At 40.3% G+C, this 27,984-nt stretch overlaps 2 protein-coding genes across 4 annotated transcripts in view; both read left to right on the top strand.

The window, feature by feature from the left end:
- The first annotated feature begins 1,587 nt into the window (after positions 1-1,587).
- On the top strand, positions 1,588-20,123 carry man1b1a (mannosidase, alpha, class 1B, member 1a). Of its 2 annotated transcripts, none has more exons than XM_058617341.1 (14): positions 1,588-1,908; positions 2,960-3,094; positions 4,071-4,179; positions 4,272-4,462; positions 5,294-5,445; positions 5,527-5,630; positions 6,975-7,166; positions 8,133-8,281; positions 10,516-10,704; positions 11,087-11,277; positions 12,279-12,399; positions 13,634-13,828; positions 14,696-14,827; positions 15,682-20,123. In XM_058617341.1, the coding sequence occupies exons 2-14, from the start codon at positions 2,993-2,995 to the stop codon at positions 15,898-15,900; spliced, it is 2,046 nt and encodes a 681-aa protein (XP_058473324.1). In that variant the 5' UTR covers positions 1,588-1,908; positions 2,960-2,992; the 3' UTR covers positions 15,901-20,123. The 2 variants fall into 2 exon arrangements, with proteins under 2 accessions (XP_058473324.1, XP_058473323.1); XM_058617340.1 differs by having other exon boundaries at positions 2,957-3,094.
- A 5,858-nt stretch (positions 20,124-25,981) lies between these two features.
- whrna (whirlin a) overlaps positions 25,982-27,984 on the top strand; it is a 107,899-nt gene continuing 105,896 nt past the window's right edge. For both annotated transcript variants that reach the window (XM_058617984.1, XM_058617983.1), the window contains exon 1: positions 25,982-27,564. In XM_058617984.1, the coding sequence (XP_058473967.1) occupies positions 26,803-27,564 (762 nt within the window). In that variant the 5' untranslated portion in view covers positions 25,982-26,802. The remainder of the gene's footprint in view (positions 27,565-27,984) is intronic.

The following is a 27,984-nucleotide window of genomic DNA, read 5'->3' as shown; positions in this document are numbered from 1 at the left end:
AAAACATGATCTCCCAGCATGAATATACTGTATTATTAAGATGTTTTTATTAGGTGAGAGGTAAATCTGTTTTTTCTTGTGTCTCATGTTTTTAGTGCTTGTCTGACATGAGATCCACTCATGAAATACTGTAATACTATTTTTTTCTTGTACTGTAATAATCTCAGACGTGTTCAGATAAGTGTGAGACTCACTCGTCGCTCGGCTCTGTCTCTGACAGGAGACAAAGTGCCCTCTTCATCTTGAGCGATGGCTCTTGGAACCCGGAGTCTCTGCCTCGGTTAATCTGAGAAGTGCTGCTGCTCTCCAGAGAAGAGACTGAAGATTCAGCTGTTTTTATCAGTCAGTCAGTCAGTCAGCCTGTCTGTCTGTCTGTCTGTCTGTCGTGAGCAGAGTTGTGTTGTGTGGAGGAAACTTCTCAGGGAATGTGAGGTGTGAGCGACTCCTCTGCAACACAAAACAAACACAACAACAACATCATCGCTACATAATTATGTGCTACATATTACGTTCTCTGGCCTGTGTTTATGTTTAAATCCTCTTGTATTTACATTTCCCATTTATCGTCATGCTTCCACATGATTGCCTTAGCTGGCTGAGACGGATCATTGTTACAATAATAATAATTGACTTGTTTTTTTTGTACAAATTTGTCATTTAAAGAAATGAAAGGAGTTGCTGTGGACGTGTGTGTGTGTGTGTGTCGTGTTGTTCCCTTCATTTTCTCTTCACAAAAACAGAATATTAACTCACCTTCATTTAGTTTTCTGTCAAACTCTGTGATGTTTGAAAAATGTTGTCTTTAATCCTGGAATATTTACACATATACACACACATAGTAATTATTATATATGTTAATCATTTGTTTACCGTTGAGTTCTTGTTTTCACACAGTGGAATTTAATAAAACAATTAACAAGATTATTAGATTTTCATTGTGACATGACCTATATATAAAAATGTATGACTTGTTTTCAGAGTTGCTACTAAAATAAAACAAACCTTTACAGATTATTAACTTATTACAAATTCAATTTTGAGTATTTTTTCTTGTTTATCAAGTCTGTTTCACACAGATAAATGTAAAGTAACAGACAAATTACCTACAATTCTGTGGGTTTTTGGTAAGAATTTGAAGAATACAATAATTGTCTACAGCTTTTATTTTTGGTGTTAATTGATTCTTTACGAGCCTTTCAGGTAATACAAGCCTTTTTTTACACTGTCAAAATACTTACTGATTAGCATTTCCATTAAACATTTAAATTCATATTTAGACATTTATTTACAATTTACAACAAACATACGTATAAAAAATAAAAAAGCAGAAGCTGGAGAATCAAGACACTACAATACATTAAAACACTAATCATTTATGATAAATATGATTTAATTTGAGTGTAAAGAGTACGTAAACTTAAATTCAAAATCAAAACAGATACTGTATTTAGTCTTTTTCGGAGTGACTTTTCTGAGAAGGAAACTCAATGTTCCTATTATTCCGACTGTACGTGAATGCCTCTTACCACGTGCACGCGTCACATGACTCTAAGGCTCCTCCCCCTCAGCGCTCGCTCTTCTTCCGCATCTGGCTGGAGGAGTGTGTACATGAGTGATGTGTGTGTGTGTGTGTGAGTGAGAGAGTGATACATACATATCACAACTGTCGCTAACTTTAGCGGCTTTTCTCTCAGTTTATCGCGTGTTCTCGCGTTGTTTCTGTCGCTCGTTTGTGTTTGTTTGCGTGAAAATTAACGAGACGTTTTTTTTCTCTCTGTTCACGGAGAAGAAGAAGAAAAAACGAAGCGGGAGAGAAAATGTCTGACTGTTAGCTAACATTTGTTTAGCTTCAGGTGGATTAAACGTCACCGTGAGGAAGAGGAGGAGGAGGAAGATACACACACTGAGGTGAGTGTCACCTGTGTGTGTGTGAGAGAGAGAGAGAGAGAGAGAGAGAGAGAGAGAGAGAGAGAGAGAGAGAGAGAGAGAGAGACCGTCACCTGTGTATGTATGTGCGCGCGTGCGTGTGTGAGGGAGTCACCTTTGTGTGTATAGCTCTGTGTGTGTGTGTGTGTGTGTGTGTGTGTGAGAGAGAGTGTATGTGTATGTATAGGTGTGTGAGTGTGAGAGAGACAATGAGAGAGTCACCTTTGTGTTTGTGTATGTGTGTGTATAGGTGTGTGTTTGTTTTGTGTGTGTGTTTGTTTGCATTTGACTTTCTTAACTTATTGTTACACATGTTAACTAAATACAAATTAATTGAGCAGCTTTATTGACTTTAATCAAATATTCACGACCAGTTACGTAGAATATTCTGGAAGAAATAAAGAAAGTAGCATTAATGTAGCATGATGCTTACAGTTGTCAGTAAAAACAGATTTTAGCCACTTAACGAAATACACACCTGCTTAAAACAACACCAGCATAAGTTTATTCAGTGTTTAATAATATGTATGGTGATTTATTTCATTATTAGTCTAAGTTTTATCACAGGGAACTGAAGTTTGTAAACCGCTCACTCTCCCTGCACCAAACTCCACAGAGAAAATCAGTGATTTTAACATCACAGCACACAGAAGTTGTTGATCCACTGCTGCCTCCATCAGTGAGTTCAAACGTTTTATTAAGTGACTTTGATTTGAAATTCTTAGTTTAGGATTTACTGAAGTGACACAAAGTGACCACACGAGGCAGCAGTAGAGCAGCAACTCCTGTGTCTCCATGAGCTAAAATCACTGATTTTCTCTATGGAATTTGGTGTGGGAGTATGGGAGGTTTACAAAGTGACACAAACTCAATTCTTCTGTTCTAAAATTATATTTAACAGCGAAATAAAGCAGCAAACATACATTTTATATATATCGTAGACTTGAAATAGCATCTTCAGTTTTTCCATAATTTCACTGAGAAGATGCCTGATCTAACTCTTTAAACATGTCTGAAACCTTGTTTCCAGCAGCTTCTATGACTCGCCTCCGTCCCTGAGCAGACGATGTATCCGCCTTCTCGCAAGGACTTCGTCTCCCTGACGCTCGGCGATCTGCACGGTAACGCGTACAACAACGGTAAACACCGGAGACAGTCCTGCTGGAGGGTGAGTGCAGCACGGCCGCCGCCCTGACACGTGAGCCCCCGCGTCTGACACAGAAAGAGCTGTAAACAAAGAGCGAGAAGCAGGAAACACAAGAAAATAGAAAAATAATAACCTTGAAGACCAGAGATGTTGCATTCTATTCACACCTGAAGTCAGAAAAGGGAGTTACCAGTCGTGTATAAAGTACCTTAAAGTGATACTTTTACAGTAAAAGTACAAAAAATGACTTTGGTAGAAGTTAAAGTACCCAATTTAGTTAAGAAAGGGAGTAAAAATACACAATTTATATAAGAAATGTAGTAAAAGGACACAATTTATATAAGAAATTGAGTAAAGGTACACAATGTAATTAAGAAAGGGAATAAAAGTACACGGTTTATGTAAGAAATGTAGTAAAAGTACACAATTTATATAAGAAAAGGAGTAAAGGTACACAATTTAATTAAGAAAGGGAATAAAAGTACACGGTTTATGTAAGAAATGTAGTAAAAGCACACAATTTATATAAGAAATGTAGTAAAAGTACAAATTTTATATAAGAAATGTAGTAAAAGTACACAATTTAATCAAGAAGGGGAATAAAAGTACACGATTTATGTACGAAATGTAGTAAAAGTACACGATTTATGTACGAAATGTAGTAAAAGTACACAATTTATATAAGAAATGGAGTAAAAGTACACCATTTTATTAAGAAAGGGAATAAAAGTACACGATTTATGTAAGAAATGGAGTAAAAGTACACGATTTATTTAAGAAATGTAGTAAAAGCACACAATTTATATAAGAAATGTATTAAAAGTACACCATTTTATTAAGAAAGGGAATAAAAGTACACAATTTATATAAGAAATGTAGTAAAAGTACACAATTTATATAAGAAATGGAGTAAAAGTACACAATTTATTAAAGAAATGGAGTAAAAGTGCAGGTTTTTTTTACCCTTGTGTTGTTGTCTTTGATGATTATGCTGCAGAAATGGAAGCAGTTGTCTCGTCTCCAGAGAAGCCTCCTCCTGTTCCTGCTCGCTCTGCTGCTCATATTCGGACTCCTCTCGTACCCGAGCCTCAGACAGCAGTGGAGAGGTGAACGACCCCAGACCACAAACCACAGATCGTCAGTTCAGACCAGGACACCGCGCTGATTCCTGAGTGTTTTCTTCGGTTTGTTTGTGTAGGTTTATCTGACAGTGAAGACTGGCTGGATCTAAAGGACTTACCTCTTGGAGTGAATCCAGTTCTGGGTCCAGCTGCAGCAGTGAATGCCCCCGCTCCTGTGGTGGGTCCACATCTGGGTCCAGCTGAAGTTCCAGAGGTGCCAGAACCCAGAGGACCAAACATCGCTGTCATGGCTAAGCCTCCGTTCAAGGTAAAGGAAGGCGTTTGAGTTTGTATTTGCTCACAAATGACTTAGTGTAATTGTTTGATTGTGCGCTTTGTGAGGCTGAAGCTTTTGTTTATGTGACTAACTCTTAAACCCTTAAAGGAATATTTCAGGTTACGGCTGAAGTTTGGACTTTGCGCTCTTTAAACAAAAGACTAACTTGATAAAATCTAAACTACCATAACTCTATGATATCTTTATATGTTTAACACTTAATCTCATCTTTAGACCCTTTTTCTTTTTTTTTTTTTAAACAGGAAAACAAGTTTTCAAACTGCTCACTCTCACACACCAAAGAGAAAATCAGTGATTTTTAGCTTGCAGTGACACAGGAGCTGCTGGTCTACTGCTGCCTCGTGTGGTCACTTTGTGTCACTGAGGTGAATCTAAATAAAGGATTTCAAACACCAAAATAAAAAAATAAACATTTAAATTTACTGATGGAGGCAGCAGTGAAACAACACCTCCTGTGTGCTGTGATGTAAAATCACTGATTGTCTCTATGGGGTTTGGTGCAGGAGAGTGAGCGGTTTACAAAAGTTACACAAACGTCAGTTTCCAGTGGAAAGGTTTGTCTAATGATGAGATAAAGCCACAAACTTATTCTTTAGCTACGACAGACTTCAGATTTGGACTTAAATCTATTTTTCTTTAGTGCTCTCGTATTATTTAAATTACATTATACTAAAAGGTTTTTTAATAGAATTATTGATCAATAACGCAAAAAAAAAAAGAATCCAGCCTGCTGTACTTTTAATGAATGCTGCACTTTCTATTTGCCCCTTTTTCTAGTTGTAGCTGTTTGTCTATCCACAGAAAAAGACATTTTTAAATATGCGAGGGCCCCCGGGTCTGCAGAGAGACGCAAACGCATCCGACACCCTCGCCGACGGAAGGAAGGAGCTAAAGGACGGAGGAGACGGAGGAGACGGTGGAGAGGACAAGGACAAAGATAAGAAGATTGTCAGGTGATCACTTTGTTTTTCCCTTCACAGCTAAAACATGTGAACGCTCCGATCACACGACCGTGTTTCACTCTCGTCCTGCAGCTGGAGAGGAGCCGTGATCGACGCCGACCAGGTCACAGAGGCTCCGCCCTCGGCCGTCCAGAAAGACGCTGCAGCGCCCCCTGCTGCCACTGTCTTAGTGGAAGGTCAGTGCTGGAATACAGATGATGCGATATCGCTGTTTTTTGTAAAAGACTGACTTGATAAAATCAAGATTGATAGAATATGTTTAACATTTAATCTCATTGTTAGACATTTAAAAAAAAAAATGTTTTTAAAAGTTTTTAAACTGCTCGTTCTCCTGCACCAAATCCCATAGAGAAAATCAGCGATTTTAGGAGCTGCTGGGCTACTGCTGCCTCGTGTGGTCAGTTTGTGTCACTGAGGTTAATCTAAATAAAGGTTTTAAAACTCTGAAATAAAGAAATAAGACATTTGAATTTGCTGATGGAGGCAGCAGTGGATCAGCACCTACTGTGTGCTGTGACGTAAAATCACTGATTTTCTCTATGGGATTTGGTGCAGGAGAGTGAGCTTCACTTTCCAGATGGAAAAGTTTGTCTAATGATGAGATAAAGCAACAAACAACAGTCTGAATGTGCACCTGCTTTCACGGTCTGACATAAACATGACTCTGAATTCCTCCTGCTGTGTTGAGACGTCGCTGACATCATACACATGTGAACCATGTGACATTTAAACTGTAATCAGGATCAGATCCAGATGAAACTGAGTGTGAAACTGAGTGTGACACCGCATCACTGTAAGAGATGCGGTGTTCTTGAGGATGTGATCATTTTTGGTGATTAGATTCTTACCCAAAATTCACTGGGAACAAACTTCAGACTTCACACAAAAACATTCACCGTTTGTTCTTTCAAAAACTCCCAGAACGACAAACGTACAGATGGAGACATAAAGGTCAAAAAATGTCCCTTTTTCAATATTATCGCGTCCACGTCCTGGTCGCGTTTGTGTTTGTGTCTAATCTGTTGACCCAAGGTGGAAAGTGACCTTTAAACACACACACACAAACCCACACACACACTTGCTTCACTGTGACGCCTCAGATGTAAAGTTTCCGTCATTACAAGTGTGAATAACGGAGGATGGAAGAGAGGAAAAGTCCAGACTTTTTATTGTTATCGCTCTCTTTCAGTCCACTCATGGAAATTTCCCCCTTAAATAGGTTCTTTAAAGTGTTTTTTGGACAGTGCTGCTGCTGCTGCTGCTGCTGCTGCTGTTGCTGCTGCTGCTCTTTAAAGCCCAGCACCTTTTTCAAAGTTCTTATTATTTTCCAGGCTGCATTAGGAAAAACTCCACATGTGCAGCAGCAGCAGCAGCAACAGCATGAACACAAACCTCAGAAATTCATCCTGCTGGAAATAATCACTCTTCACAGCTTCCTACAGGAAACACAAACACACTTTCAAAACATGTTTTTCTGGTGACTTTGATTTCTTGTGCGTCTCCTGTGTGTCCTTGTGTAGTTTCCCCTGGCAGAGTGGACCGAGTGGAGGCCGTACGTGACGCCTTCAGACATGCGTGGAAAGGCTACAAGGAGTTCGCCTGGGGCCACGACGAGCTCAAACCCATCTCCAAATCCTTCGGCGAGTGGTTCGGACTAGGGTTGACCCTCATTGACTCACTGGACACCATGTGGATTCTGGGCCTTAAAGAAGGTTTTCTACATCTTTTTTTATTTCTCTTTGTCTTAGCTCAGGGTGAGAATCACGGGGTAACTCACAATGTAGATAATCTGAGATAATCTGATTCTATACCTATTCAAACTGTCGATTATATCACTGATAAGTTTGGTCCAGAAAATGTCAGAAAATGTTGATGATTGTGTTTCAGAAACCTGGAAATGATGATAATTATTCAGTTTTAATGATTTACATTTAAGAAGCTGAACAAAGTCAGAAAACATGATTGATTGATTATAATAATAGATTAATAATCACTGAAGTGTTGCACAATTTCACTTTTTACTGTCCGATACCAATACCCTTATCGAGTATCAACCGATACCGACATCACAAATTTGTGTATCGACCGATACTGATATCACAAACTCAAGTATCGACCGATACCTACATAACAAACTCAAGTATCGACCAATCCGATCAAAAACTCACATATCGACCGATACTGATATCACAAACTCAAGTATCGACCGATACCGATATCAAAAAGTATCGACTGGCTATCAAAATAGTTAACGATTATTTTAGTTCTCGGTTAATAATTGATTATTTTTTGCAGCCTGAATATCAGCAAACACGTAAAGATGATGTGACTAAAACAGGAGTCTGGATAAGCGTCGATGCTAGCGCCCTCTACAGACGCACACAGTGGTCTTACAAAGAGTAAAGAGCAGGATGTGGGAGTTTAATTTCCGTCACAGATGAACGGATGAGGTCTGGGTCAAAAAACATGTTTTATCCTCTTCAACATTAAAGTCCCTTAAAGCAAACAAACAAGCAACTGTATATTTATGATCCGAGTGTCACCAGAGGCAACATTCACATTATATACTGAGTTTTCTTATTTAATATAAAAACTATCACAGGAGTTCACTGATCCCTGGAGGCAGAAAACATCTTTGACCCTCCGTGTTAAATAAGTCACATGCTTCTCTTGCTCAGAGTTTGACGAGGCAAAGACGTGGGTGGACAAGGAGCTCTCGTTCAACAGGAACGTGGACGTGAACCTCTTCGAGACGACGATCCGCGTCCTCGGTGGACTGCTGAGCACGTACCATCTCACAGGAGAGCAGCTCTTTCTGGACAAAGCGGTGAGTGAGTGGGAGGTCTTCCATGACTTCATAGCTCCTTCTCAATGTGGGTGGGGTTGTCGTAGCAATGGCTGCTGTTGTAAACTGTTGTAAACGTGGTTTCATACGCGACACAAACTAGTGACTTGTAAACTGTTGTTTTGGGTGGAACTGAATCATTAGAGTCAGACACAGCCACTGATTGCGGTCGTGATTTGAACTCACGATCGCTGGCTTTCAGCAGTGATGTCTCTAAACACACCAGGCCACTCGGTTAAATATTTACATTTCACTCATGACTCTAGAAGTACAATTTGGAACTTAGATTTTGGAATAAGTAGATTTTGGAATTTCAAGTAGAATTTGGAATAAGTAGATTTTGGAACTTTAAGTAGATTTTGGAACTTCAAGTAGAATTTGGAATAAGTAGATTTTGGAACTTCAAGTAGATTTTAGAATCATAAGTAGTATTTTTAAGTATTTTTAACTGATCGACAGTTGGACATTGTTGGCTTTGATTCAGACACCGCGCTCGTTGCTCTTCAGTGACGACGCTCTCCGACCGTCTGTCAGTCTGTCGACGTCACACTTTAGTATCGACTCAGCTCGACTGGAACCTCGTCAGAGCAGGAACTAAAAAACCAGCAGGTTCTATCACTGATGGAAAAGCAAAGAAAAACAGAGTAGAGCCGAGTCATGCTGCAACTGTATAATATGGACCCTTTTAAATTGTTTCTTTAACATATTGTTTTGTTTTACACAAGCAAACAACACAAACGTGACAACGCAACACAAAACAACTATTAAAAAAGACAAATGAGCAAAATAAAACACATAATAATAATAAAAGCTTCTCAATACCACACTTGTTATGGCAGTTGGGAGAGTTTATTTAAGTATTCACTTTTCTCCTCGTAAACAATCCTCCAGCACTTTCGCCCTGACGTCGCAATTATTTTTTCAAAGTGATATTTAATTCAAAAATCTTTATTTTGTCCCCACGAGGCTCACAGAGCAGTCAAAAGATAAAACAAATAATTAAAAACAAGCAATTAACGACAAAGTACAACTGCAGCATTGATTATGTTGTGTGTTGTTACGGGAACTTAACTTTAGAGAAGTTGTTGTTTCAGCTTTAAAAGATAATCTTTACCTTTAAAAAGTAAGAATTAAAACTGTAGTAAGTGACTTTTAACGATAAATAAATGCATATTAATGAAGTCTTATCAGCTCCTCACGACTCTCGCTGTGTTTCTAATGGTGTATTTCCACTGGCTCTATTTGCCTCGGCACGGCACGATTAGGTTGCATTTCCACTACAAAAAAGTACCTACTTGACGTGGGCGGAGTCATCACTACACGGCTGAGTGAATACGCGACACACACACAAGTGACTAGTGACTTTACACCACACTTCTGTAGTTTTTAGGATTGTTAAGTAGTTTTAATTTATCTACAATTCAACACTGTTCGGCTTGAGTTCTGTCCACACGTCTCCAGAGTACAGCCTGCTACTCCACAGACTACAGCGGCAGTGGTCTGTGATGCCGCTCGTGATGCTGTCTCTAAATACACCTCTCCACTTTAAAAGACTCCAGTTAAGTATAGAGGTTTCCCTGTTAGTTGTTGGAGATTAACCCACGTTTGTGTGGGTTAATCTACAGTTCGGCCCTGTTCGGCTTGATTTGTGTGTGGGACGTCTCTTCCTGTGACGGGACTCTGGCCAGTCAGCCCGGCAGTCTGACCAATCATCGCATAGTACCTACTTAGCATGCTTGGAACCTCACCGGCGCAGGTACTAAAAATAGTACCTGGTACTACAGCTTTATATGCGTTACTTACTACAGCTTTAAATGCGTTATGTACTACAGCTTTAAAAACGTTACATACTACAGCTTTAAAATGTTACGTACTACAGCTTTAAAAACGCTCCTTACTACAGCTTTAAAATGTTACGTACTACAGCTTTAAAAACGTTACGTACTACAGCTTTAAAAGCGTTACGTACTACAGCTTTAAAAGCCTTACGTACTACAGCTTTAAAAACATTACGTACTACAGCTTTAAAAGTGATACGTACTACAGCTTTAAAAACATTACGCACTACAGCTTTAAAAACATTACATACTATAGCTTTAAAAATGTTAACTACTACAGCTTTAAAAACATTACGTACTAAAGCTTTAAAAATACAAATGTTTACCCCACAAACAATAGATGTTTGTTATCTGACATTGATTTACATCCAATCACAGAAAGATCTCGGGTCCAGGTTGATGCCTGCCTTCAAAACTCCCTCAAAGATCCCATTTTCTGACGTCAACATCGGGAAGGGGACGGCGCACCCTCCCCGCTGGACGTCAGACTCCACGCTGGCCGAGGTGACGAGCATTCAGCTGGAGTTCAGGGAGCTGAGCCGCCTCACGCAGGAGCCGCAGTATCAGGTCAGGATCCACAGTATCAGGTCCTGGTACCTCAGTATCAGGTCAGAAGCAGCAGTATCAGGTCCTGGTACCACAGTATCAGGTCCTGGTACCACAGTATCAGGTCCTGGTACCACAGTATCAGGTCAGAATCAGCAGTTTCAGGTCCTGGTACCACAGTATCAGGTCAGAAGCCGCAGTTTCAGGACCTGGTACCACAGTATCAGGTCCTGGTACCACAGTATCAGGTCAGGAGAAGCTGCAGTTTTACTTGACTTAAAATCAGTCAAATCAAACACTAAGTGCAGCTTGAGATCACTGATGTGTCATCCAAGTGTTTTAATCCAAAATGTTGTGAATGTTCCAGAAATGTGATGTGTTTGTGTTGTTGTTGTTGTTGCAGGAGGTTGTGAATGAAGTGATGAGGCTGGTTCACAAACTGCCAGGAAAACACGACGGTCTGGTTCCGATGTTCATCAACACCAACAGCGGTCAGTTCTCCCACAAAGGAGTTTTCACTCTGGGAGCCAGAGCCGACAGTTACTATGAATATCTGCTCAAACAGTGGATTCAGGGAGGAAAGACCGAGGATGAGTGAGTGCACATTCACCACTTCATATTCTGTCATTCACTCATTTACACTCAACAACAACACACGGTCTCTTTCTCTGACGGTTAAAACCTTATTTTAATGTTATAGCTTTGATTGGATGAGACTGAGGAGATGATAGGATGAGACTGAGGAGGTGACAGGATGAGACTGAGGAGATGAGAGGATGAGAGTTAGATGAGAGGATTAGACTGAGGAGATGAGAGGATGAGACTGAGGAGATGACAGGATGAGACTGAGGAGATGACAGGAGGAGACTGAGGAGTTGAGAGGATTAGACTGAGGAGATGAGAGGATGAGACCAAGGAGATGACAGGATGAGACCGAGGAGATGACAGGAGGAGACCGAAGAGATGACAGGATGAGACTGAGGAGTTGAGAGGATTAGACTGAGGAGATGACAGGATGAGACTGAGGAGATGACAGGATGAGAGTTAGATGAGAAGATTAGAATGAGAGGATGAGACAGAGGAGATGAGAGGATAAGACCGAGAAGGTGAGAGGATGAGAGTTAGATGAGAGGATGAGAGTGCAGAGATGATGCTCTTACACGCTTTTCTGTTCCAGAACAGTGAGTATTTTCAGTCATGGAGTGAATAAAGTGAATATTTAACACGAGCACTGACTCGTGTTCTTTTTAAAATCTTATGCAACTTTGTAGGTGAGAGCAGCAATAACTCAATCAAAGCCTGTCGAGCGTTTATCAAACTAAACTCAATGTCTTCTGATGCTGGTTTTTAAATCCGCAGCAGCAGCAGCAGCAGCAGCTTGTCTGCACCACGTTTGCATCACTGGACGTTTTCTGCTTAAATATATTCATGTTGAACCTGAAGAAGCTTGTGTGTGTGTGCGTGTGCGCGTGTGTGTGTGTGCATGCGTGTGCATGCGTGTGCATGCGTGTGCATGCGTGTGCATGCGTGTGCATGCGTGTGCGTGCTTGTGTGTGTGTGCGTGCGTGTGTGCGTGCGTGTGCGTGTGTGTTCAGTCTGCTGGAGGACTACATACAGGCCGTGGAGGGCGTGAAGAAACACCTGGTCAGACAGACGGGGCCTAGCAGACTGACTTTTGTCGGAGAGCTGTCTCACAACCGCTTCAACCCTAAGATGGTGAGAGTCTCACTTTAACTTCAATGTGTCAGAGCTGAGCTGATGAATAAAACAACAATAACAACAACAACAACAACAGCAGCAGCTGAGTGTGAGACAGTTGAGCCGCAAGAAAGACTCAGTGTCCGTGTGTCATAAAACGTGGCGTGCATTCAAAATCTCACCCGCGGGGATCAGTGTGGATCAAAACAGCTTTGATTTGGCGTTTTTCTGACTTAATGAGACAAGTTTTTATTTATTTATTTATTTATTTATTTATTTCGGTCATGACATTTAGATCACTCATCACATAACAGTGCAGTTCACACAATATACATAACCGAAAGGGAATGCGGGAGAAGCAAAGCTTAACTAGTCCCGCCCCCATTATCATCATACATTTCGTTTCTCTTTTTTTTTTTTTTTTATGACATTTTGACAAGGACAACATGTTTCAGCATCCGATAGAACTCAGAGATATAGTCTAGCTCTAGACAGTCAACTCAGACTCCATGTGTGTTTATTCATGTGTCCATGATGTTCCGTCGCGCGTGACAATCTCGACTTGTTGCCTGGCATATTCAACTTCCCAAAAGTCACAAATAATCCAATCAATCCAATCAATTTTGCTCAGTGAATGCATGTTTGGATAAGTTTTCTGCAGTTAGACAGATTTCATTGTATCGTGGACCATGTATCACGTTATCACGTATCGTATTCACTGTGATTCCCATTCTTACTTTGATTGCAGTGTGTTAGCGTTCTCTGGAGCAGGATGAAGGGAAAGTTTATCAGAAAGTTAAAGATGTCGGATTCCTGCCCGTCTGGAATAAAGTCCACTCTGCTGTTTTCATACTCGGCAGCAAAAGGCTCAGATATATAGTCAGTCTGTCACGTTATGCAAAATACATCTCGATCTCTGTGGATATAAAGAGCTCAGTCAACGCTTGACAACTTTAAATCAGCACTGACGCTGTTTATTTAAGCTTTTTCCTGCCAGCATGGTGGCGTAAACAAAGCTCCTCTGTATTTTATCATAAACTGAGTCAGAACCCACTGATTTTACTGAACATTTAAGTGCATATGTTTAATTAAAATGCATAAAATGAACCTGTGAACATACATTTTCCATGAAAATGTTGGGTTTATCTTTTCAAAAATATTATTGTGTTACAAAAGTGGCAGTAAAGTTGCCAGAACTGTTATAACAATATGTAATATGTGCATTATTATAATTATATGATAATATTCGTAGGATCACCTGGTGTGTTTCCTGCCGGGGACTCTGGCGCTCGGGGCCCACAACGGTCTCCCCGTGGACCACATGGACCTGGCGGTGCAGCTGATGGAGACGTGTCACCAGATGTACGTGCAGATGGAGACGGGTCTGAGTCCTGAGATCGCACACTTCAACCTGCAGGCCAGCGACAGCCGCGACGTCTTTGTCAAGGTCAGGACGAAAAGCCGAGATTAATCATCTTTTAATTTGCCGGCAATAAAACGCTCATTATGCTTTATATATTTTTAGTTTTCATTTACGGCCTCTTTGATATAAAAGTTAAGGTTGTTTTCAAGTGTGGTTTTATGAGACACTTGGATTTTAGCTACTTATCAAAAGACTCCTCTGTAATATGTACACCTGCCTAAGTCTACGATATCTTAAGAATAAATAGTTTCTGCTTTTTCTCAACGTTAGACAGAATTTTTCAAACGGAAAACTCAAAGTGTTTTAAACGACTCACTCTCCCACACCAAACCCCATAGAGAAAATCACTGATTTTAACATCACAGCACACAGGAGTTGTTGATCCGCTGCTGCCTCCATCAGTAAGTTCAAATATCTTATTTTTATGACTATCCGTCGTTCAGATTTACGTTAGTGACACAAACTGACCACACGAGGCAGCAGCAGACCAGCACTAGAGCAGCAGCTCCTGTGTCCCTGTGAGCTCAAAATGCAGATGGACTTTGGTGTGGGAGAGTTTACGTGACACAAACTACAGTTTCCCGCTGACATGAGGCAGCAACACATACTCATAAGATATTGTAGACTGACTTTCATTTTAATTGTGAGGCCTTTTGTTCAGCGTCTAAAGTGGGTGATTCCTTGTGTCCTTGCTGACAGCAGTGCATTAAGTATTCACGCCGACACCCACACATGATAAAAACCCAGAACTGTACCTTTTTAAGTAGCTGTTTATATTCCTCCTGTTCTTACCTTTTAGTTCAATGTTTTTAAATAGACCTTTTGTTGCGTCTGTATCTGATCTTTATTATTTTTCTTTATTTCAATGATTATAAAGTGTTTGTCCTTCAGCCTGCAGACAGACACAACCTGCTGAGACCAGAGACTGTGGAGAGTCTGTTCTACTTGTACAGATTCACCAAGGACACCAAGTACAGAGACTGGGGCTGGGAGATACTGCAGAGCTTCAATAAGTATACAAAGGTACAGAGAGCTGACATCAGCTTTTCTTTAATCGCGTTTTTAATTGCACTATATAAAAATGAGCAGTTGTACCTCTGTTTATGTCGCGCCGCACACCTTTTTGTTTTGTCACACTCAGCTAAAGTTTTTACATGAATGTTCTGGCTTCAAAGTTGTTGTTTTTAAGCCACGTTTGCTACATGAAAACAGGCTAGTTTGTGTCATTACACGTGAAGATTTATTGCGACAAAAGAAATAAAATGTGTGAAAATGCAAATGTACGCAAATATGTTGCATATATTTTGTTCATGTTTGAAATTACTTTAAAACAGGTTTGTATTTTACTAAAAAAAGAGTAAAGATAAGAAAATATGAGTGGATCTTGCATCTGGCACCTTCTATGATATCTTCAGAATATATTTGCTGCTTTATTTCACCACTAAGTTAAAGGAAATGTAAGTTTTTACCACTTCATAAACCACTCACTCCTGCACCAGAGCCCATAGAGAAATTCATCGTTTTTTGCTCATAGGGACACAGGAGCTGCTGGTCTACTACTGCCTCGTGTGGTCACTTTGTGTCACTTTAATAAATCCTAACAGGGGATTTCAAACACAGAAATTTGAACTTATTAATGGAGGCAGCAGTGGATTGATTCTTCTGTGTGCTGTGATGTTAAATCACTGATTTTCTCTATGGGCTTTGGTGTGGACGAGATATCTCACACAACTACACTTAAAAAGAAAGAAGAAAAAAAACCTGAACTATGACTTTAAATGTGCTCCATCATACACTATAATTTTCTGCTTCACTGACTTGCTGACCAGACTTCTCCTCCTCCTCCTCCTCCTCCTCCTCCTCCTCCTCCTCTTCAGGTCTCTGGTGGCGGCTACACATCCATTAACAACGTCCTTGACCCGGTTAATCCTGGACCTCGGGACAAGATGGAGAGTTTCTTCCTGGGCGAGACGCTCAAGTACCTGTTCCTGCTCTTCTCTGACGACGACTCCAACGCTGAGCTGCTCAGCTTAGACAAGTACGTCTTCAACACGGAGGCTCACCCTCTGCCCATATGGCCGTCTCCGCCCAAGTGAAGGTCACGGTCGCAAGTAAAAGGTCAGGCTCTGGTTGGAGTCGTGGGGGGGTCCGGTCCGGACCGGACTGTCGTGACGGTGCGGTAAAGCAAACCTGTGCTGTCCACACAACTGTGATACATTCACCACACGGAGGAGTTTTATTTTTGAAAGGTTTCCTGTCAGAGCTGGTCTCTCCTGTCAGAGTTTTGTTTTTCTATCGTAGAGAAAAGGATGGAGCAGAAGAAAGTGGGCGTGGTTTGTTACCTTGGTAACCGGGAACGTTCTTGTAAGAGTGTCCAGGTTACGACGACGATCGTGTTTCTCCTGTGAGTTTTTTTGTTCATCTTGTAAAGTAAAAAATCCTCATTTGTCCTTGAAGCTGCGGGGGGCGCTGTTGCTCAGCAAAATGTACATATACCCCACTCAAAACACACGTTTAATCCGAGGTTTAAAGTTTTTGACCCATTTAATCCCGGGTTTAAACGTGTGTTTTTGACCCTTTTAATCCGGGGTTTAAAGTTTTTGACCCATTTAATCCCGGGTTTAAACGGGTGAAAAGTGGAACGATTTCCGATAATTCAATGATTTTATCGACTTCAGTGTTTGTGGGAACATGAAACCGGAGTGAACGTGCTAATAATTTCTTCTTCGTCTGCGTCATTTCTGGCGGAATGCTACAACTACGCATTCATCTTCCATATTTTATTTGTTTTGGGGGTGGAGACTCTCTGTGTTAAGCTCCTCCTACCAGATGAGGCAACATCTGTGTCAGTGGTGTTGCAGCTAACGTTTGCACTTCTGATCGTAGCATTAAATGTAAATGAAGCTAACTTTATTACGCAGTTAAAGGGGAAAACGGGTTTGTGGTTTGATTTTTAAAGGTGCGTTCACACTGAAATGAATGTGAAGAGATTTATGTTGCGTGCGATGGTCGGGTTTTTCAGCTTTGATGTGAAGTCGCTTACTCGAGCTAAAGCTAACGATCTTCATAGTAACATGTCACATGTAACACAGTTGTGCGACGTCCCCGATCTTAATCCAAGTGTTCAAATTCAAATATTTCAACTCAAGTGACTGATGTAACGTAATCTGAGTTTTTTTAGGGATTAAATGTCGCCTGACGCGACTCATTAAACATTTTTCTGTACTCTTTGCATTCGCGGTGTAAATTTGTCACACTGGTTGGACACGAAGCCGTGTTGCGATTTCTGCTTTGTAGCGTTGTTAGCGCTTTGATGCCAAATGTTTGAGCACATGTCGGCCATGTTGGCAGGAGAGTAAACGGTACAACATCGTATTACGTGACGGTGGCAGCTTTCTCGTCATTATGGGATGGTTGGGAACTTACACTTACACCGTCGCTTCGCTTATGACTTATTATTTCGGAGCAGGGATGGAATATTGGTCAGTATCGGTCCGATATTGGTCAAAATCACTGGATCGGATATCGGATAGATAAAAATCTTACATATATGCTTCACTGTGCACAGACTGTAAACATGTAAATAAAATCAGCAGAAGCTTTTATGCTGAGTCATGTTTCGGGCTCTTTATTTAACATTAATTTGTGACAGTTGTAGAACGACGTCGTTGAAATGACTCGGCACAAATGTGTCGTTCACAGCTTCATTCTAAAATCACCATGTATCGGACGTTGTGATTTTTTATCACCGATGTATTGGACACTATAAAAAAAGTGCTATCGTTCCGTCCCTATTTTGGAGTTAACGTTCCGATGTCCCTCCTCGTTCCCGATTGGATAAAGCGTTAAAACGATTTATTTTCCGCAGAGATCACTGACTGCAGCTTTCAATAAAGCCGAATTATCTCCCGCTGGGTTCACACAGTGTTACAGTGGCTGGCATTGTTGCCTCACAGCCAGAAGGTCACCAGTTCATCCTGTATGTTTGTACTGTGTATGTTTGCCCAGTGTGTGACCCCGCCTCTGTCACCCTCTGTCAGCTGGGATTAACTTCCACAGAGCAGTAGAGAATGAATGAATGAATGAATGAATGAATGAATGATCAGCTGTTTGTGTGAAGCTTCTCGCTCTGTTTATTCTCCGTCGCTGACGATGAAGAGTCGTTTTGAAAAGCTCCGGTCGTTTCCACATGAAGTCATTTTTGAAGGACGCTGCTTAAAGAACGACTGAAGAAACTCTGTCACGCTGTCGTCGTGTCATTTTTCTTCACACAGAAAACAACAAAAGCCATTTTTCCCCCACGACGTCGTCACTGAATGTGCTCGTCTGTGCCTGAGATATAAAGTTGTTTTTTGTTTTAATTGCTGCTGCTGCTGCATCATTCACGTTTGACTTGGTGACAGAATAACATGGATGTACATATGGTCGTGTAAATAGTTTGAAACTGAATCAAACGTGTGCATCTGCTGATTTTGTGGTGTTTTTTTTTTTTTTAGACGTATTGTCTACTATTTTTCACTTTTAAATCTTTCCTAAATGTAGTCACACTTGGTGACACTGCTGGTTTAAAACACACAGATTAAAATTTAATCAATCAAAAAAAATAAATAAATAAATAAAATGTGACAGAAGCAAGGGAGGGAAGTTCTACACCAACTCTAGATATTATCATAAATAAATATCGTTATCAAAATGATCATCATCAAAAATAAGCTATTGCTGCTTCTTCTTCTGTGATCAGCTGATGTAGCCGAGCTTCAGTGCAGGAAGAGAGAGAGAAAATAAAAGTCTGAGACATTATCGCGTTCCTTAAAACTCCCTTAAACATACACTTAAAAGTGAGAAAATGGTCAAAGTTAAGAATCACACACAGACGATAACGAGGACGACTGAAAACGGAGGAACTGAGATTTTGCGGCAAAAAGTGCGACAGCCGTGTTTGATAACGAGGTTATTTTTGCTTTAATCTGAATTCTGTCGTAGACAAACAGCTGGGCGACAGTTTATATCGTGGTGTTTTTCCACATTTTTCATGGTTTCACAGTATATTACAGGTTTTTTTCTTCTCACGTGAGAGCATTTGTTGTCGCCCCCTTACTGCGACGACTGTAGCTCGACAACATTTTTGCGTCAAATCTTCGTCAAAATGTTTAAACCACAAAAAAACAAACCAACTCCTGTCTATTGATGGGACAATATACTATATTATTGCGATAAAAAGCACTTGCGATAAATTTATCGTGGTGAATTTCTTTTATCCTAAATTTCACGTGAGTGACTTGAAGTCCAACTCACCCACATACGGTCCGTGTGATTATTATTATTTTGTTAAGGATAATTGCGATAATCGGGACATTTTTGCTTATACAACAAATTTCGGAAAATTCAAGGTCCAACTTGAGCAAGAATTTTTGGTGATGCAGCAGTGAAAAGGTTCCCCCTCCGTCAGTGTTTCACTGCTTCATTTTTGTAACTATTTTGCTCATTGATTCATCATTTTTGAGTGATTTTTTTTTTTCAGTTTTTTCAGAAAAAAAATATTTCCTGGTTTCTTTGCTCTGTGTAACAAAGAAATCATCACAAAATAAGAAAAACATCATTATTTCCACGTTTAGGAACGTTTTCTTGCATTTTATTGACCAAAAATCAAGAAAATAAACTAATCATAAGTTCATCGGCTCTATGTAGACGGTAAAATTCAGTCAACCTCACTCTGATAAACATTCTTTTCTTTTGTCGTCCACGGTCAACCCTTTTAAAGTTTCACATTCATGGTTTTTACGGCCGATTCTTTCCACGTTAAATAATAATTTTAAAAGGAAAGATTGTGAAAGGTTAATGTTGCGGTGGATTAAAGCGTAAAAGTAAAACAAGTGCAGAGACTTTAATCCACAGTTTTTACCATTAATGACACAGATCATGAATTTTGAGTTTAATGACGATGATGATGGTTTTCAGCTGTTCAAGAGAAGAAGAGTGTTTTTTTTATTATTTAAGTGGATCAATAAAGTTTCAATGCTACAAAAACAAATGAAGCACATGTTGTCGTGGCACTCACTTCTCCATGACAACAAAGAGCCGCTGTGTTCGTGTTCATCAGCTGAGAAAACTGTTTTTTTTGTTTTTTCTGCACAAACTGAAGAGTTTCATCCTGTTTGCACCTTTAACGTCAGTTGTTTGTAAACGTGTCTCATGTTCGGACACTGATGATCGGACACTGGCGATCGGACACTGATGATCGGACACTGATGATCGGACACTTAACGTTGGCTCAGTCCAAACTATTTTCCAGTTTTCAAAATAAAGGTTTTCAGTCAAAGTTTTTGTTCTGTGTTTTTCTGTAAAAACTTCAGTTCCTCCACAGAAGAATTACATTTTTATACCACTTTATGTTTTACAACTTTATTCTCATTTAACAACTTTATTCTCATAATTTTACGACTTTATTCTCATCATTTTATGACTTTGTTCTCATTTTACAACTTTATTCTCATAATTATATGAATTTATTCTCATTTTAAGACTTTATTCTCATAATTATATGACTTTATTCTCATAATTTTTACGACTTTATTCTCATTTTACAACTTTATTCTCATAATTGTACAACTTTATTCTCTTTTTCGACTATTCTCATAATTTTATGACTTTATTCTCATTTTACAACTTTATTCTCATCATTTTACGACTTTATTCTCATTTTACGACTTTATTCTGATTGTACGACTTTATTCTCATAATTTTACGACTTTATTCTGATTGTACGACTTTATTCTCATAATTTTACGACTTTATTCTCATCATTTTACGACTTTATTCTCATTTTACGACTTTATTCTCATAATAGTACGACTTTATTCTCATATTTTTACAACTTTATTCTCATTTTACAACTTTATTCTCATTTTACGGCTTTATTCTCATTTTACGGCTTTATTCTCATTTTACGGCTTTATTCTCATTTTATGACTTTATTCTCATGTTATGACTATTCTCTTTTATTACTTTATTCATGATTTTAGGACTTAATTCTTGTAAATGTATCACTTTAATCTCATGATTTTACAACTATTCTCATAATTTTACAACTGTATTCTCATTTTACGACTATATTCACATAATTTTACGACTTTATTTTCATCATTTTATGACTTAAATCTCATATTCTCTGACATATTTGGAGATAACTGCACTGTGTGCGCCCCCTGCTGGACCTTTAAGTTTAAGTCTAAGATATCATGAGAATAGATTTGCCACTTTATTTCGCTGTTATACAAACTTTTCTAACACTTTGTAAAGTACTCACTCTCCCTGCACCAAACCCCATAAAGAAAATCAGTGATTTTAACATCACAGCACACGGGAGTTGTTGATCCACTGCTGCCATCAGTGACAAATTTAAATGTGTTATTTTGTGAATTCTGTGTTTGAAATCCTTTGTTCAGATTCACCTCAGTGACACAAAGTGACCACACGAGGCAGCAGACGACAAGCAGCTCCTGTGTCCCCGTGAGCTAAAAACACAGATTTTCTCCATGGGGTTTGATGTGGGAGAGTGAGAGTGTTTCCAGTGTGTTTTGATCTTTATTCTGGTATTTCTCAAAAAAGATTACAGCTTTGTGTCCTTCATGAATATGTATGTAGAAAAGTGTAATCATGAGAAATGTTGTTTCTGGTGAGATTCACCTGGAAGAGAATTAATTCCGACCAATCAGCAGAGGAGAAACACGTCGATCCGCCTGCACACAATCATCTCACCACTGATCCTATTAAAGTTTCACCAGAGTCAGGATTTAGTGCAGCAGACACATGGTTTACACTCAGATATAATCCCACACTCTCAATCCTGGTTACATAATGAGGTGTGTGTGTGTCTCTCTCTGGCTGTGAGACTTAAAGCCTGAGGCTTAAATGTGTTCACCGCTGTCTCTTCACTCAGTGTTTTTACAAACTAATTGTTGCCTCAGGGACAAAAGTTTCACTCACAAACACAGCAGTGATCGCTTAGCTTCTCTGTCAACAACACTCTTTCTCTATCTGTGTGTGTGTGTGTGTGTTCTCTTAGCAGTTTAGCATTAGCAAGTGTAGATCACGCAACCGTGTTCATGCTAATTAGCACATTTAGTGTTCCAGTTTAAGTCAGTTTTCCAACTCGAAAAACTGGAGCAACCTCACAAACCTGACGTAGTTCTGTTTCTGTTTGTGAGCTAAATACCGTGTTTGTAGAGTGTCATTATCGACTGGTATTACTAAAACATGGCTAATGGTGGCTAGCCCAGGCTAACTCGGTTCACTGAGAGTTGACGTCACTCCCACTTCTGACTCCATGAACATGGTGTTCTTCAAGGAGCACAGGAGCTATGTTTGCTAATTATGCTAAATAACACTTTTACATCGCAGTAGCTATGTGTGCTAAAGCTTAATGGCACACTTCAATGACATCAACTACATGTGTTAAAGCTAGCACATTCAGATCACAGGAACTAAGTGAGCTAATGTTAAATAGCACATTTAGATCATAGGAGCTACATGTGCTAATTATGCTAAATACATTTTTTTTACATCACAGTAGCTGTATGTGCTAAAGCTATATAGTACATTTAGATCGCAGTACCTATGTGTGCTAAAGCTTAATGGCACACTTCAATGACATCAACTACATGTGCTAAAGCTAGCACATTAAGGTCACAGGAACTAAGTGAGCTAATGTTAAATAGCACATTTAGATCATAGGAGCTACATGTGCTAATTATGCTAAATACATTTTTTTTACATCACAGTAGCTGTATGTGCTCAAGCTATATAGTACATTTAGATCGCAGTAGCTAAGTGTGCTAAAGCTTAATGGCACACTTCAATGACATCAACTACATGTGCTAAAGCTAGCACATTCAGATCACAGGAGCTACATGCGCTAATGTTAAATAGAACATTCAGAACACAGGAACTAAGTGAGCTAATGTTAAATAGCACATTTAAATACATATATTTAGAGTAAAAATATCAGGCCAATTTGACTCATGGTAACAGGAGCTACATGTGCTAATTATGCTAAATAACATGTTTTTACGTCACAGTAGCTGTATGTGCTAAAGCTATATAGTACATTTAGATCGCAGTAGCTATGTGTGCTAATGGGTAATGGCACATTTCCTGAAATTCTTTTCATGAACTAAAAGTTTCTGTGTGTGTGTGTGTGTGTGTGTGTGTGTGTGTGTGTGTCGGCGCAGCATAAGTCAGTGTGACATAACTCAACAGTCTCGTGACTAAAATGCAAAGAGCTGCAGTTTGTTTTGCCCGTTTATTTTCTCTGGTGTCATAGAGGCGGGGAAGTTAATCTGGACTCAGCTGTTCTGTTGATCCATGGGTGTGTGTGTGTGTGTGTGTGTGTGTGTGAGAGAGGGAGCGTGTGTCTGTGTGTGTGTGTGTGTGTGTGTGTGTGAGAGAGAGAGAGCGTGTGTGTGTGTTTGTGTGTGTGAGAGAGGGAGCGTGTGTCTGTGTGTGTGTGTGTGTGTGTGTGTGTTCTGCTGATCCATGGATATGAAGAAGAGAGACTTCTGCCATCACTCCACACCTTATTTCACATTAGCAGCAGCACAGTGAGCGACACACTGTTATCTGTCACTCCACTGTGTGTGTGTGTGTGTGTGTGTGTGTGTGGAGGAGAGAAGGCAGATGGAGGAAACAAAAATCATCTCTGTGAGTAAATTTAAAATGTGTTTAGTTCATGTTTGACCTCACAGGCTGAAGACTTGGCCTGATAAAGGGATAATAATAACTGTCTGTAGTCTACATATATATATCTTATATATATATATATCTTAACAACATGTTGACTACTTTAACTCACCTTTAGACAAACCTTTTCCGACAGGAAACTGAAGTTTGTAAACCACTCGTTCTCCTGCACCAAACCCCATATAGAAAATCAGGGATTGTAGGTCACAGGGTCACAGGAGTTGTTGCTCCACTGCTGCCTCCATCAGGAAGTAAATATGTCATATTTGTTTACTTGTGCATTTGAAATCCTTTGTTCACATTAACCTCAGTGAGCTAAAGTCGCTGATTTTCTCGATGGACTTTGGTGCGGGAGAGTAAACCGCTTTCAAAGTGACACAAACCAATGACAGTGCCACGATTCATGCAGGGGGCGTGGCATTGAATCAGAATCTGCATATTTGTACAGTACATTGTTGACTGGTGTCGTCTCATCTGTGTAGATCATGTGACTGAGAGCTGTGAGCAGCAGCAGCATCAAATAATCAATCACTTTAAAACACAGGGAGCTATTTTTAGACGTGGATCAATGTTTGTGTGGTTTGATGTGGATCAGTTTTATTTATGAAGACTTTTAGGAAGATTCTGTATTTTCTAAGCTTATTTAATAAAATATTATTTTATAAAAACATGTTTATTCATGTTTGTTATGATGATCTCTTGAGAAATAACTGATTTGTTGAGTCTTATTGTGATTAAACAACCATTTTTGACTGGAAATCAACTGCTCACTCTCCCACACCAAACCCCATAGAGAAAATCAGTGATTTTAGCTGGCGGGGACACAGGAGCTGCTGGTCTACTGCTGCCTCGTGTGGTCACTTTGTGTCACTGAGGGAAATCGGAACGAAGAATTTCAAAAGCTGAATTCGTAAAATAACACATTTGAACTTAGTGCTAGAGGCAGCAGTGGATCAACAACTCCTGTGAACTCCTGTGTGCTGTGATGTTAAAATCGCCGATTTTCTCTATGGGGTTTGGTGCAGGAGTGAGAAACTTCAGTTTCCTGTTCCTTTTTGCAGAACTGGGTTAGTGTCTGGTTTGATGACTGAGGATCTTTGAGGATATTAACATATTTAACATCACATTTTAAGATGAATGTGCTTCAGTTGCAACGATATTAAAATGACGGATTGGTTTATTTGTGTTTCAAACTCTTCACTTTCTGCCTCATAACTCGGACAGAATGACTGTTTGGTTTTATTTTGGAGGAGGAAACAGATTTATCGGCTGAGTGACCTCTGACCTCTGAGCTGATGATATCACAGCAGAGAAACAGGAAATTAAAAACGCTGAAGAATAAATTAAATGATCTCTGATGATGTTGTATCTTGTAATTATTGTGTTTTTGTTTCTTTTATCTGATCATTTTAATGTTTTATCTCTTATTTAATCTTATATCAATAACTTGAATCTCGTTATAATGAGTTTGTATCAATTAATTATGACTTTTCACCCTCAATACATTTGTTTTTTGACTCTTATCTCATAATTTCAGATTTGTTTGTCACATAGCTATGACTTTATCCCATAGTTATTACATTATACATTTTTAACTTTCTTACCTCAGATGTTTTTATGGCTTATATTTCATATGAAAGATTATAAACTTTTATATCATCATTTTTGATTATTTTATGTTTTATTTCATATGAATTACTTTTTAATCGCATCATACAGTGATTATAACTTTTCATATCTCATAATTTCAGTGTTTTGATTGAATAATTTTTACATTTTATTTCACATTAATGACTTTTCATCAACTTATAGAATACTTTATTATTGTTACACATTAGGGTTTAAAGAAATTGTGGAATATAGTTATTATAATTATCTTGTAAATAACTTTTTATCTCATAATTTCAGCTTTTCTATCACATAACTATGACTTTATCCTCTAATTTCACATTTTAACTTTCTTACCTCATTATTTACATGTGTTATGTTTTACATGACTTCTCTCATAATTTTAAACTTTTATATCATAAATATTATTTTGTTATTATTTTATGTTTTATTTCATATTAATGACTTTCTATGAGATTTATGAGATTTAATTATTATAATATTATAATTGTCTTTTTTTTATTATATTTTTAGTCTAAAAAATATTGACCTAACATGACCTGAGAATTCTAAGTTGTTTTTGTTGTCTGTTGCTGGTACACCTGTGTTTCCATGGTAACCACCTACATGTTATTTAATCAATAATAAATCAGCAATAAATTGTTTTTTCCCCCGCGTGAATGTAATGAATTATGTGACTTTAACGTGATTTTGTTACATTAAAAAAAATATATAGCGCACGAGCGGACCTCGGTGACGCACTACTGTGGCTTCACGCGCTGACGTCACTTCCTGTCAGGGACAGCGCGAGAGCCGCGGTTTGTCAGTCTCCTCTAAGCTTCTGTGGAGGAGCAACGTTCCGCTGCTGCTGGAGACACCGGAGACACCGGAGACACCGAGGACACCGGAGACACCGGAGACACGGAGCCGTGGATCACAACTTCACCAACGGGAGGAAACAGAACCTGGTTCGGGATAAAAACCCTGGATTTTCTGTCGTTTGGAACTAAAAGCGTCACCGGAGCTGATGTTAGGAAACTCCTGAGGACTCGGAGTCAGCACCGGAGGATAAAAACAACTTTTATCTCTTTTTATTCTATTTTATTTTCTTGTGTTTTGTCTTTTTTTGTTTTTTGTTTTTTTGCTCTGGAATAAATTCCGCGGCTCCGGCTCTCGCGGCTTTCAGCGGCCGCGGTTGTTGTTCTCTCCGCCCGCAGCGCAGAGCAGGTGGTGACGGTGAGAGACACCGGAGACTGTGAGGTCACCTGACCTGACCACACACACACACACACACACACAGAGGCTCAGACTCCAGGTTTGACGCATTTTTAGGCACGAAGTTTCTCAGAATATAACGAGTTTTTTTGTTTTTTTAAGTCTGAATCATGTTCGTTAATGAGTTAAAATAAAGTGGAATGATTCATGATTTGGATCAAACGGTGAAGTTTCAGAGGAAGTTTACGGATCGCCGGTGAAGCTCAGAGCCGCAGAGCGCGTCCTCCTCCCGCCGCCGCCGCCATGCGCAGCGCCGCCGGACTGAGCCCGCTCCTCGCGCTCCTCCCGCTGCTCCTCGCGCTCCTCCTCCTCCTCCAGCCCGCAGCGGCTGCCGCAGCTGCCCTTTAACCCGCACCGCCCGCCGCCACTGCGCCACCATGAGCAGCACCGACCTGGAGCGCGTGTCGCTCAGCTCCTCCGCCAACTCCGTGGCCTCGTCCAGCGCGCGCACGCTGTCGGCTAACGTGCGCAAGCTGCACAACGCGCTCAACCTGCTGCTCAACGACTTCGAGCGCGAGCAGTTCATCCACTGTCTCAACGTCTACCACTCCAAGCGCAACGTCTACGACCTCGTGCAGACGCTCCACGTCATCCTGAACGCGCCCAGCAAGCGGCAGCTGCTGCCGATGCTGCGGCTCGTCATCCCGCGCTCGGACCAGCTGCTCTTCGAGCAGTACACGTCGGAGGGACTCTACCTCAAGTCGGATTTAGTCGCGACGAGCAACGGCAGCGCGGAGCCCGCGGCGGGACTCGACTTCCCCCGCAGCGCGAGCCCGACTCCCCCCGCCGCGCACCTGTCGCCCTCCGGAGCCGCGCCGGAGCTGCAGGTGGCGCTGCGCGGCTCCCCGGACAGTTTCAGCACCAGCAGCGACGGGACAGCTCCGCTGGTGCCGCTGCTCGGCAGGAACTTCATCCACGAGCCGCCGGGGGCGCTGCGCCAGGTCAACATGAAGCGGCACAAGAGCAACGAGGGCCTGGGCTTCAGCATCCGCGGGGGCTCGGAGCACGGCGTGGGCATCTACGTGTCCCTGGTGGAGCCCGGGAGTCTGGCGGAGAAGGAGGGGCTGCGCATCGGAGACCAGATCATGAAAGTCAACGACAAAGTGTTTGATAAAGTCACGCACGCGGAGGCTGTCAAGGTAACAAGTTTTGTCTCTCTCTCTCTCTGTGTGTGTGTGTGTGTGTGTGTAAGCGCGCGCTGGGTCATGGTGTGATGGACAGGTGCGTTTCAAGAGGGCGGGGCCTCACATCAGCCTGGTCGTGTACATGAGTAACAACTAAACAAACCAGACAGAAACATTCTTAGAGTTTTATAAAAGAGAGAGTCCATTGTTAAAGGGATAGTTTGTGTTGTTTGCAAAGACACAAAGAGACACAAACAAAGTTACTTTCCTAATTAAATCTACATCAGCTGCAGTTTATAATGACACAAGAACTAAGTTCACGTCTTTATCTCAACAGGAAACTGAAGTTTTCTCACTCTCTCACACCAAAGTCCACAGAGAAAACCATTGATTTTAACCTCACACACACAGGGGTTGTTGATCCACTGTTGCCTC

Source organism: Solea solea, chromosome 19 (genome assembly GCF_958295425.1).
Source record: "Solea solea chromosome 19, fSolSol10.1, whole genome shotgun sequence".
Taxonomy (NCBI): Eukaryota; Metazoa; Chordata; class Actinopteri; order Pleuronectiformes; family Soleidae; genus Solea; species Solea solea.
This window is presented reverse-complemented; position numbering and strand designations above follow the sequence as displayed.